Below are 12604 nucleotides of genomic sequence, written 5' to 3' on the forward strand. Positions count from 1 at the left end.
TTCAACACTTAGGAAGTTCGTATTTGGATTCTTCAGACTACTGTTCTCATCTCGAGTATCTTTGCACAACATTTCAGTCGATGTAACCTTTGACCTTGCCTAACTTGGAAATATTCATGGAAGTTCAGTTGCAGTTACATAGCTGTAGATTGAAGGTTCAATCCTCAGTGCAGACGACCCAAAAATACAATCATGAATTACTTAAGACTTCTAACCAGTCATGGCAGATGGAATGTGAACAAGCAACCTCCATGAATTCAATGGGTTCAATTCGAAATTCTGTGCAGATTCAGAAAGATTCCCCAAACCTGGTCTAGTTGACTCCACCCCACAAAAAAAAATTTATTTTTAGATATTATATATCTAGGGCAATGTTGATGAAGAAAATATAAACTTTCTACATTTTTGATTGGTATTTTCATATTTATAGCTGGACATAGCAACAATTGTCCTTTATAGAAGAGATCTGACATTTGTCCGGAGCCATAAAAAAAAAAAAAAAAAAAAAAAAAAAAAAAAAAAAAAAAAAAAATCAAGTGTAACATCCGAATTCAACCATAACGCATTTTTCCTTACCCTACACCTCATCACCCATAATTTGAATAGAAATGACTTTTTCAAATTACTACATAAATACGTTGTTTACTTTGAAAATTTCTACATAGTTACATTAAAAATCCATTAAAAAACTTGCCCATTTGACTCTGAAAGAGTAATTTTCTTTATAAATTTTAGATAATCATACATCTGGAGCAATGTTGGTCAGGACAATACCAACTTTTTGGTGATTTTTTTTTTTTTTTTTTTTTTTTTTTAAACTTTTAGCTGGTCATATATTTATACTATCCAGAAAGACAAAAACTCATTCCTAACCATCAGTTAAACTACCAGGTTCTACAAACCAGATGCCCAATTAATAAATACTGCTCAATCTAAAAAATTTGATCGATCATGTTCCAAAAATGCTGATCGTGTTTAACAAAACATTGTGACAAGACTGTAGCAATGAAAATGCTGTGTTAAATATCCAGGCCATGTGTCTGAAGAATTCATTTCAACAAAAACAAAAAAGGGGATCATGTGGCAACGAGATGCAAGAAACAATTTAATCATTTGTCTAATAATAATGCATCTAACACCAGGGACCACCTACATGGGAAGAGACAACATAAACATGACAGATTGTCAAAAGATAAAATGTATGAAAGGTAATTTTAACAAGTACATGCAGATGCCATCTAGTTGCACTGGAGGAAGAGAAATAAATTATCAATTCATTGAAACAACCGTTACTGGAAAACATCCTGGGGGCGTGGCTACAGTAACAATGCCATCCCAGAAGCGCCTTTGAGGTGTTCAAATACTTTTGTAACAATTTAAAAGTGATCAGAGTTGGTTGGCGATTTGAGCCACTAAGAATAATCAACCGTCCAATTCCTGTGTGTGTGTGTGTGTGTGTGTGTGTGTGCATCTTCCTCCTAACAACCCCCCCCCATCAAATAAACATATATCATATTTTCATGTATCAGTGACGTCATTCATTTTAAGCACAGCAGTAATACAACAGCTGTACGTGCATATCTGCAATTGTTAAACACATATTTCTGGCACTAGCTGGACATGTATCCAAACATACGGATCTATTAAAAAAAAAAAAAAAAAAAAAAAAAGTGCTCCTGTGATCCATAGACAAGCAACAAACTGGAGGACTTTATTACAATCATGATTCTTATGAAGGAGAAGGTGAACACTGGTCTCTCGGGATTGGAGTACAAAAAATGAATAAGAACCATGCTGTTTGCAGACTCCGAAGGTTATACTTAATTGATGGACAACTCAAGACAGCATCTTTTTCCCTCCTCTTCATCTATAAAATTATAAAAAAAATTGCCACAATTCACGTTAAAATGCAACTTTTTAAATTAATTCATTTTTTAACAATTTTATTCAATTGAAGGTCAAGGAGTTTACATAAGGGTAATACTCCCCCCCCCCCAGTTGGCTTCCAGAGGTGTTAACTGATCTGTGATGTTCAAAATATAGTCTGTTTATTTTAAATGAGCATCCGTGCATGGTGTGGAGTCACATCCTTGCTAATATACATGGATACAGAAAGAACATGGCTGATCTATAGCAGTAAACCTTGCACACAAATCTGTTATTCCACAGATCGTGCCAATTACACTCGACAAACTGATGACCTAGTTTGGTGAACCACATTGCTTTCCAGATGATCATACCCATATTTGACAATGGTGACGCATAACTGTTCCAGAAAGTGGAGTACCATGCATTATATGTAGGGCTATGACAACAGCATATTCTTTTCATTGTTTTGACTCTAGTATATATCCGATACAGACACAGTTAATCAAACAAGAACCACATCACTCGATATAAAAGCATAAGATATCAACAGATACACACCCGAGAGTCAAAAGAATATGCTGTTGTCCTAGCCCTAATTATATGAAATTCAGATGATGATAGTCTTGAAACAACATGGCTGCCACAGTTGATTATATATTTTACAATGGGAATATATGATAATTGAATGGAAACGATAACATGGTATGCAGATGGATAGTATATTTCCACAGTTGGAACTCCAAGACTTTCGTCAATTGTTTTTCAGGTATATCAGCACTATGATGCGTAAAGTATAACCTTGATATTGAATGCCCCTTTTGCGCATAGTGGGCATCCACATCATACCATGTTTATAGACAACACGGCTGATCTAGAGGAGTAAACCTTGACCACAAATCTTGCTATTCAACAAGTAGCAGTAGTTCTAGTTGCACTCACTGACAAATAGATGATCTCATTCTGAGAACATCGTCGATTCGCAAAAGATCGTACATATGCCGACAATGGGAAGGCATAACTACCTCAGTCAAATATCATGGACATATATATATATATATATATATATATATATATAAATGCAGATTTTGCATGGTACATATACAATCATTTATTAAATGAAAGATTAAAGTTCAATAATAACATTATGGTACATGAACTTTGGAAAGATCACATCGTCAATTGATGCATGACTGAAGACAGAATTTGTCTTGTGCCTTTTTTTCTGCACTTCATTTCAACCATTTGTTAACGTTTGGCAAGCAATCAAGCAATTCTTTTGCCACAAATCAGTTTAGTGTTTATTAAGCGGAGACATGACGCACAAAGACGAAAGACCATTATCTATTCTATTACCAAAGGTAGCTCACCATAAAAAACACAAATTAATGTTAGTTCAGTGTTAAACCAAAATAGTTTCAGTTAAACCGGTGGCACAGCTTTTATGTGAGAGAATATACTCTAGACAGACTTTTCTTATTTCAATTAAATTAGTTTAGAGTTAGAAGACAGATTTAAACATTAATTTATTACAGTTTTGTGGACACGTTTCTTTTATTGGCAGTTCCTTTGTATGAAAAATTTTAAATTTAAGAATTTTTTTTTTTAGTTCAGAAAACAAAGTCATTTTTTGTATTACTTGGGCTATTATTTTCATCTTGGCTGTTTTTTTTTCACAACGTTTCGGCCGATGTAACCTCCGATTATCTTCAGGTGTAGTCACACTGGATGTTATTGGTGAATGATGAAAATTAGCGTCAATTCTATTTTTCTTGTTTAATAAATCTGTGTCCATTACGCTTTGTTTTGTTTTTTTTTAATATACATGTTCATATATTTTGAACGGAATAGATCCGGATTAAAAAAAAAAAAAAAAAAAAATTGGCACTGTTTTTTTATCATTCACCAATAACATCTAGTGTGAATGCACCCGAAGACGGTCGGGGGTTACATCGGCCGTAACGTGAAAAAAAACCAAAAAAAAAAACCAACCAAGATGAGAACAATAGTCCAAACGATCCAAATATTACAAAAAATAATTATGCCTCATCTAAATATACAAACATCGTCATTGTTAGTAGAAAATTTTATTGTTTATATTTAACAATTAGGGGAGGGGGTTGGAAAAATAAACTCTGGCCAAATGCAAAACAAAATTCATGTCAACAAGATAGGCCACGTGATGGAAACACGAGCAAATCCCATGATTTTGCGTCAATTTTTATTTTTAGCCAACTGATCCAGTTTTATTTCTTAAACGGTTGTTTACGAACTTTGACCTTTTTGTTCTCGTTTAGCACAACTGCCATCACGTGAAAGAGAAGTTCCCTTCGCGTTTAAAAGAGGGGGGGGGGGCGTTATACACGGTTGTAGAAACCAGTGACACCAAGTCAGTTTTATCTGGGAAAGGGGTCTACTTCCCACAGAAAGTATACGAAAATCATCGGGTATTTAACTTGAAAAATAGCGCGGTACAATAAGTGCATAAGCACCATTAGTTGTTCTAAAAAGAATCATGGGGTATGTTTTACTATCCACAGTCCTTCGAAAAAGTATGTGTGTGGGGGGGGAATCAAATAGATAACAAATGTTACCAAAGGCAAGATAAGTTACACTTCTACCTAACTGGGTAGGTAGTTAGTGTTTTTACTTAATGCAAAATGTTTATTCGGCTTGAAAAACAAAACAAAAACAAACAAACAAAAAAATGGTCGCGCAATAAATACGTTGTGCCACTTGTGGCCACTTTTCTTGTGGTTGCGTACCGTTTGAATTTGCTTATTTTTTGAGCCGATTAAACATTTTAGTAAAAACGCCGAAAAGGGTCAGAGAAGGAAGTTAAACCTAAATTTTTAAGAGATTAAATCGATATATTTCGAACACAAATCGTATAAAAATGTATCCAAAAAAATTTTTACTAGATTTTTATACAATTATTCGATTCGTAGTTTGAAATATTCATATCGATTTAATGAAGTTTGGGGTCACACTATGAAATGAAAGCAAAGATAAAAAGAATTTCTCGAGAAGGACCATTATTTTATTATTCAACAACCCGGAAATAAAAAAAGATTTTTAGACATTCCACTAACCCTCCGTTAGATTCTACCTTTTTTTTTTTTTTATAGATTCCGATACACATTAAAGGCTTGGAAGGAAAATAGGTAAGAAATGAATATACATACATACACACACACACGCGTTATGGGATTAAATTTTCATACAAAAAAAAAAAAAAAAAAAAAAAAATTGATCAAGTAGTTTTGTTTTGTTTTTTTTACAGAAGAAAATCAAATTTTAACGAGATTGTGTCGCGCTGTCGCGGCCATCTTGTTTATTTCGCAAACGAGACGGGGTTGCCTTTAAACGAAAAAAAAAAAAAAGTCTAAAAGGACAAAATGAAAAGGGATTAAAAAATGATAGAAACCGTAAAATAAGTAAAAAAAATACACTTAATTTCAAACGAATCCCATTATCGAATTACTAACGTTTTAAGGCGTAAATCATTTTTTTTTTTTTTTTGCCATGGGAGATAAATTCTGAGCGTTTTTTTTTTTTTATATAATTTTTTTAAGGCGATTATAACGTAGAGTTGTTGTTAGTAACTAGAAAAAGGCAGATTTGCCGTTTCGTTGTACAAAACGCCTCAAACCCTGCTATTTTCTAAAAAAAAAAAAAAAAAAAAAAATAAATAAATAAATAAAAAAAATAAAGGGACCAGTTGGGTCGACACCGATATATATATATATATATATATATATATATATATATAGATATCTCGCTTAGTGTAAACAAAAGTTTGTTTATATTTATGTTATTGAAAATGTAATTCTGTGATTAAAATTTTAGATTAACCACGTTGTTTAACAAATAAGAAATAATGCAAAATGAAGTTTTGAAATGATTAAAGGATTTTTTTTTTATTTAAAAATAAAATCATTGGACAATGAAAATAAAATGTTGGTTTTGTTCTAAAAAAAAAAAAAAAAAAAAAAAAAAAAGTTATTTCATCGTGATTATTGAAACTTTAATTATAAAATAACACATTTAATCATTTTAAAACTTCGTCTTCCATTATCTTTTTTATTTCTTAAACAACGTATTATTTGTATTGTTCAAGGTTTTAAATTGAAAACATTTAATCATTTTATTTGTAAAGCAACGTGGTTAATCTAAAATAAATTTTTACGTAAACAAACTTCTGTTTACACTAATCAATATATATTGGTGTCGACACAACGTATCCCATTTTTGATAACAGGGTTCGAGGTTAATCTACCGGAAAAAATAAATAAACAACAAAAAAAAAGTAAATAAACAAAGAAAAAATAAAATAAAATAAAACAGTCCGGAACTGAGGGATTATTTTATGTTAAATTTGTATACGAAATTATCACCTCCCCCATTTCATTTTTGTTCTTTTACGAAGTTTCTACAGAATTGTTTGCCGAATTAGACCTAAAACCTGAAGAGGTAAATAAAAATAAAAATAAAACCCAAACAAATAAAAAGCAGTTCGGTTCAAATCCTGTAGAAGTACCAAAAAATTTGGTTAACCGCCCTAAAAAGCTAGAATGGCCCGAGATTGTTAAATTGAAACATTGATTCCGACAGTTAATTAAAATGTTTTGGAGGGTTTTCTGGTAAAAATTTCACGAGTTTTCTCACGTAATCGCCTAAGAAAAATAGAATCGTCTTTTTTTGGAGGGTGTTAATCTACAAATTCATCAAGTTTTTTTTTTCCGTTACTTGCGTCAAAATAATTACGTCGTTTTTTGTTTTGCTGGTGCTAGTGCAGAGAGTGACTGATCCGCCGCGCTATTTTTTTAAATCGTATTTCCAAGTTTAATGAAAGTTTTATGACATGTTTTTTCTTCAATTGTAAGGTTAGGTACAAAACACCCTCCGCATGTTAAGAATGGCTTTTTAAATAATAACGTTATTATTTACGTCCGGCGGATCAGTGATCCGCCGGACGTAAATAATAACGTTATTAAAAAAAAAACGGTACTAGCGCAGAGTGATCCGCCGGATCACTCTGCGCTAGTACCGTTTTTTTTTTTTTTTATGTACATATACTACGACCTACTCGGTATTGAAATTCTTTAGGGCGATTCTCCAAATTAATCTAGGTTCCATAAAAGAACGTTGATTGGGTTTCTACCAGTATTTTGTTTTATTTTTGAGCGATTATCGAGACTGACCAGATATTAGGCATTATTTTACTGTTCTAACGTAAGACTCGGCACTACTCGACTCGGGTGTCAAAGTAAATAAATGCTTTAAGATACGTTAAAACGAAAAAAAAAACTTATCTAGGTGATGTAGAATAGTATCTTATATTGCCTTTGGTAACAATTAGTGCGGCTGCTGCTGAGAAGGTACTACTGTGCTGGGTTTTTTTCTTTTTGCGTGTTTTTCATTTATATATATGAGAGAGAAAGAATTTCCAAGTTATATTCAAATTTTACGGTATCTTGTTTATTTGTTAGGTGAGAGTACAGAATATTTCTAAAACACCCTCCCCATATTAAGAATGAGTTTCTAAATAACATTATTTCAGCATGGTATTTTCTCTGGAAAAAATACCCATTTGTTATATATTTGGATTTTATCAATTTTTCTTTCTTTTCGTTGTCCATACTGCAAAATGCCCAAAGAACGGACTATATTCCAATTTAGCACCCTGGTTTGTTTTCGTCCTGGGTCAGTTAAATCAAGGAGTGATTTAAAATATCTAAGAACATACCAGCTTTTTAATTGAAAATAAGGGAGATTTTTTTTTTAATGATTCTAATAAAATTATATGTATGTATCGTGCTTTTGTTTTTACTTACCGAAACTCAAGAAACACATGATGCAAAGGATGAGATATCGATGGAGGCGTTTTCGGGGATTGCATGGCGCACAGGCTCCGCAACCTGTGGGCTCATCCAAGTCAATTTCCTCCGCGGGTTCGATAAGTGGCCTCTTTTCATCTTGTTGTATGGTGGTATCCATCTTGTCAGGAACAATTTTTTAAAAATGCCGAGAGACGAAGACGTTCACTCGGTTCGTGCAAGTGAGTGGAAAAAAAAAAGTGCGTCGATGTGAATGAGAAAAATAACAACACTGAGTTCCCTTTTATAATGCGAAGCAGTTTTTGAACGCGGTCAGCTGACTCCACCACGTGACCCAGAGTAAAAACCGGTGTCAGTACGAAATATTCCCCTGCCAATTTTCCTTCCATTCGGACGAAACGTTACTTATCACCAAAAATTAAAATAAAAAAGCCTGTTTGGTGACGGTTTCCGTGTGTGAAATCAGAAATTGACACGCGGTGTTTTTTTTTATTTTATATATATATATATATATATATATATATATATATATATATATATATATATATATATATATATTATAGGTCACCACTTATCAAGGTCCAGAAGCCACTTGGAGGTAAGGGTTATTGCGTGTACAGTAATTGATGGGATAGTGTTATAGTATTCGTTAGTATTGGTGATTTGATAAAATGTCATTACTTAAGGGGGCGGTTCATCAGGAATTTGTTTATGTTGGACTTGAAGACATCCAAGTTGAAGTCAGGTGGGAAACAGGAAAGCGGTAGAGAGTTCCACAGGCGTGCAATTCTAAGAAAGAAGCTTTGTTCATGGAATCTACATTTTGATTTAGGCACAGATAAAGAGTGGGGAAAATTATTGACAGTGGTTTCAGCTAGATGTTTATCATGAAATATTGGCGAGGGGGGACCAGACGAGCACCTGCCATGGAAGTAATGATAAGATAGGCTCGCAACATCTCTTCTGTGGGAGAGAGGTTGCAGGGAAGAGAAACGGGCATCCCCCACTAATCCACGGTCTATTTTGTACTCTGTCAAAGCAGGATAGGCTGTTTTTAGCAACTCCTGCCCAGATGTGGTAGCAGTATTCCATCCTTGGACAGATATATATATATATACACACGTTTGGTTGGATTTTTTAGTCTTATAAATCCACGTTTGTTTATTATTTTCCATGATCAGGTCCGTACGGAATGGTGTGTGTATCAATCCTACCCAAAGCCAACCAGAGGCTTACTTGGCCAAAACATGGTGAGACGACAACAACTATGGAAGGCAGTAATTGCTGAGAATACAGTTAAGAGATTCAAAGTTCTTATCCTGTCGCGATTACCACCTAATGAAGGCCAGAAGAATAGTTGGCCGAAACGTCATGAAACAACAACTAAGATGAGGATAATAGTCTACAATAAATAAAATTAATAAATAATACTCATCTCAATAATGAATTCCAATTAAATAATACGTATACCATTCGGTACGGACCTGACAATGGGAAATAATAAATAAACGTGGATTTATAAGACCAAAAATTCAACCTTGATCACCCTTCGGGGCCCGTAGCGGAGTGGATAGAGACTTTGCATCTCTACAGTTCCAGGTGAGAATTGTCTGAAGATAGCGGTTTCAATTGTACTCAAAGCCAGCCAAAACGTGATGAGACAACAATTATGGAAAGCAGTAATTGCTGAAAATGCAATTAGAAGATTCAGAGTTTCTATCTGTCGCCAGACGAAGGCCAGAGGAATAGTTGGCCGAAACGCCGTGAAGCAACAACTAAGAAAGATGAGAATAATAGTCCGCAATAATTAAAGTTGTTTTGTTTAATAATTCGGTACTAGTACACTGATTGATTCATGCTGAAATAATAACGTTATCATTAAGAAAGCTATTCTTAACATGGGGAGGCAAGGGTGTTTTTTACCTACTCTGTACTTTAACCTTACAATTTAATAAAAACAGATATAATAACTTTAATTAAACTTGAAAATACTATTTAAAGAATAGCGCGGATCAATAAGTGCATTAGCACCAATAATTCAGGTAATTTCCACTGCATAATTTGGAAGCTACCATTTATTAGAATTGACAAAAATATCAGTTGAAACCATTGTTTTTTATCTGAAAATTTCATTTATCGACTGCAAAATCTTGTTCCAATTCTGTAGATGCGCCAAAAGAACGAATTGAGTTATTTCCCTTTGAACATATACAGTGAATCTGTTTGTGAAATAACGATTCGCTACACACATAAGAAAAGCAAATTGTTTTTTATATAATTGGAATTTTTAACTTTTTTTTTATTACAAACTAGCCTTTTTTATTAAAACTAGCCTTTTTTATTACAAACTAGCCTTTTTTAATTACAAACTAGCCTTCTTTTTTCTTTTTATTTTTCCAAACTAGCCTTTTTTTCTTTCTTTTCTTTTTTTTACAAACTAGCCTTTTTTTTACAAACTAGCCTCTTTTTTTCTTTTTTTTTTTTAATTACAAACTAGCCTTTTTTTATTACAAACTATCCTTTTTTTTATTACAAACGAGCCTTTTTTTTATTACAAACGAGCCTGGGTGTTTCACGGTGTGTGTTGAGCAATAAAAAAAATAAGTGGTAGTAGACATGCAGGCTTGAACCCATGACGCAAAGCGAAGGCGGAAAAGAAAGTGAAAGAAAAACTGATGTCTTACCCCTGCTCCATGACGTAACCGGAAAGTCGGAACATTAAAATTAGGCAAACTCAATCCAACTGATACGATGACTTGCAAAAATGGCTTGCAAAAAATCGACCCGATTCTGTAAAAAACTGCCGAGTTGAGGGTGAAGTAATTAATGTTTTTGGCCAATTTGTCAGTATTTGTCGTCTGAGACATCGACCTTCAAAATGATACCGATCTTGTGAAAATCCATTGTCTCTGTCGAAAGTTTTAGGCAAACATACAAACATATATACATACATACATACATACATACATACATACATACATACATACATACATATATTTAAACACAGGTGAGATTTATATTATAGAAGATAATTGAATCAAACTTTCAGGAGGTGTGCTATCTTTTTGGTCGATTACAGGTGGTTTTACAACCTTTGTAACTCGGACTTCAAGTTGTAAAAGAAATAAGGGAAATAACTCAATTGAAATTATTTTACGTTTTGAAATAGATGCAAAATCAAAAGAACGCTAGTTCGCCTACGCGAATAGATGGCGGAATGTTCACTGTGTGCTTCGTCCCAAAATCATATAGATTCTACGAGGACTAATTTTTCTCTTTTCATGCATGGGTACAGTAAACAGGCTTATTATAAACACAGCATACAGGAAAAATCAAATCAGTTTTAGTGAGAAACCAGTCCTCCTAACTCTATCGTGAAATGCAAAAATTATTTACCAGGAAATATGCACACTGAGGATTCGCGCCTATGGATAAATACAAAGGGATTTCTATTTACACAAGTAACAATGAATGATTTTCTTTAAATTTTTCTCTTTTATATAGACTAGTGTTGGGGCGATTAATCGGAATCAGAAAAATCAGAAGATTTGGGGGTATCAGAATGGTATCGGGATTGGAAAAAATGATGACTATTTTCCGATGCCAAAACGATTCTTTTAAATGCCTTTTTTTTTATTTGATTTTGTTTAAAGCAAAATCTTCCATTGCTGGTAATAATAATAAAATAATAAATATTTATTGATTTTAAAATACCAGTAAAGCTAAAATCGATAGATCATCCTCCACATGTGTATTTTGGCGTTTAGGAAAATATCTGCATTTATGTGATTTTACGAAAATCGGGGGAAATAACAATCTCATAGTTAAATAATTAGAGATTTGTAAAGAATCGGAATCGGAATCAGTAATTGTATCGGAATCGGGAAAAATATTGGAATCGTCCCATCACTAATATAGACCTATGGATTTATATATCAAATGTTTACATCAAAACATTTCTAAGTCTGCTTTAATAAATAATATAATGGATTTTACTTCCATATTGATGCACATTAACTTTCCTAATTTTGTAACGGATTACCAGGCAAAAGGGAGTTAATACTCCACATCCTAATAAAAAAAGACCCTACTTCGTTAAATAAACTATTTTAATATATATATATATATATATATATATATATATATATATATATATATATACATTTCCATCTTCCAGTTACGTGATTCCTTTGGAACTTAACTGTTGGATTGGAAGTTTTTAATTCGACCGTGTTTGGATTTTACCATTCTTGGATTTTTACCATTCACCGGACTATCCATTCATGTGAAATCTTTTTATCATTTTTTCTTTTACTTCCTATTCCCCTTACCTCACCCTTTTTTAACCAAGTAAGATCTGTGACTTACTTGTGGTTTCATTAAATACTTTTACATGCAAAATCCGATCCCGCATTTTGCTAATTCCTGCCCTCTGATGAGAAGGAGAGTATTTCTTCGAAACTCCGCGGATTAAGGACTATCCACTTATCTTGTGCTTCGTTTTTAAAATTAAATATGTTTTTAACTCTTTTTCAAGATGTTTTTTAACATGTTTTATTAATCATTTGTTCATATTATAAGCTCTATTTCCTTTTCGGTTTTATTGAGCTCTTACATCTGGTTGAGATTACTTTACTTGTAAATATTAACTCTTTAATATTTAAGTTTACCATTTTGATTACCGTGGTAAACTTACTGTAATTTTTATTTCTTATATATATATATATATATATATATATATATATATATATATATATATAAATGCAGTGTTCGAGTTGATTGCAATTTGTTGGTGTTCTTCTTGAGTGTTACATTTTTTTTAGGTTTTTAATTATAAAGGAGTCTATGATGTATTGAAATGAATATTTAAATGTTATCGATGATACTTTCATTTATAT

General features: G+C 32.8%; 1 protein-coding gene across 1 annotated transcript in view; it reads right to left on the reverse strand.

Moving 5' to 3' along the window:
- Positions 1-8065, reverse strand: part of LOC145296128 (lysosomal dipeptide transporter MFSD1-like) — a 68919-nt gene extending 60854 nt beyond the window's left edge. Inside the window, exon 1 of the mRNA XM_080142284.1 lies at positions 7704-8065. Coding sequence (XP_079998410.1) covers positions 7704-7866 — 163 coding nt within the window. The 5' untranslated portion in view covers positions 7867-8065. The remainder of the gene's footprint in view (positions 1-7703) is intronic.
- Between the last annotated feature and the right edge of the window lie 4539 nt (positions 8066-12604).

Source organism: Euprymna scolopes, chromosome 16, assembly GCF_053919585.1.
Source record: "Euprymna scolopes isolate OS-2025 chromosome 16, ASM5391958v1, whole genome shotgun sequence".
Taxonomy (NCBI): Eukaryota; Metazoa; Mollusca; class Cephalopoda; order Sepiida; family Sepiolidae; genus Euprymna; species Euprymna scolopes.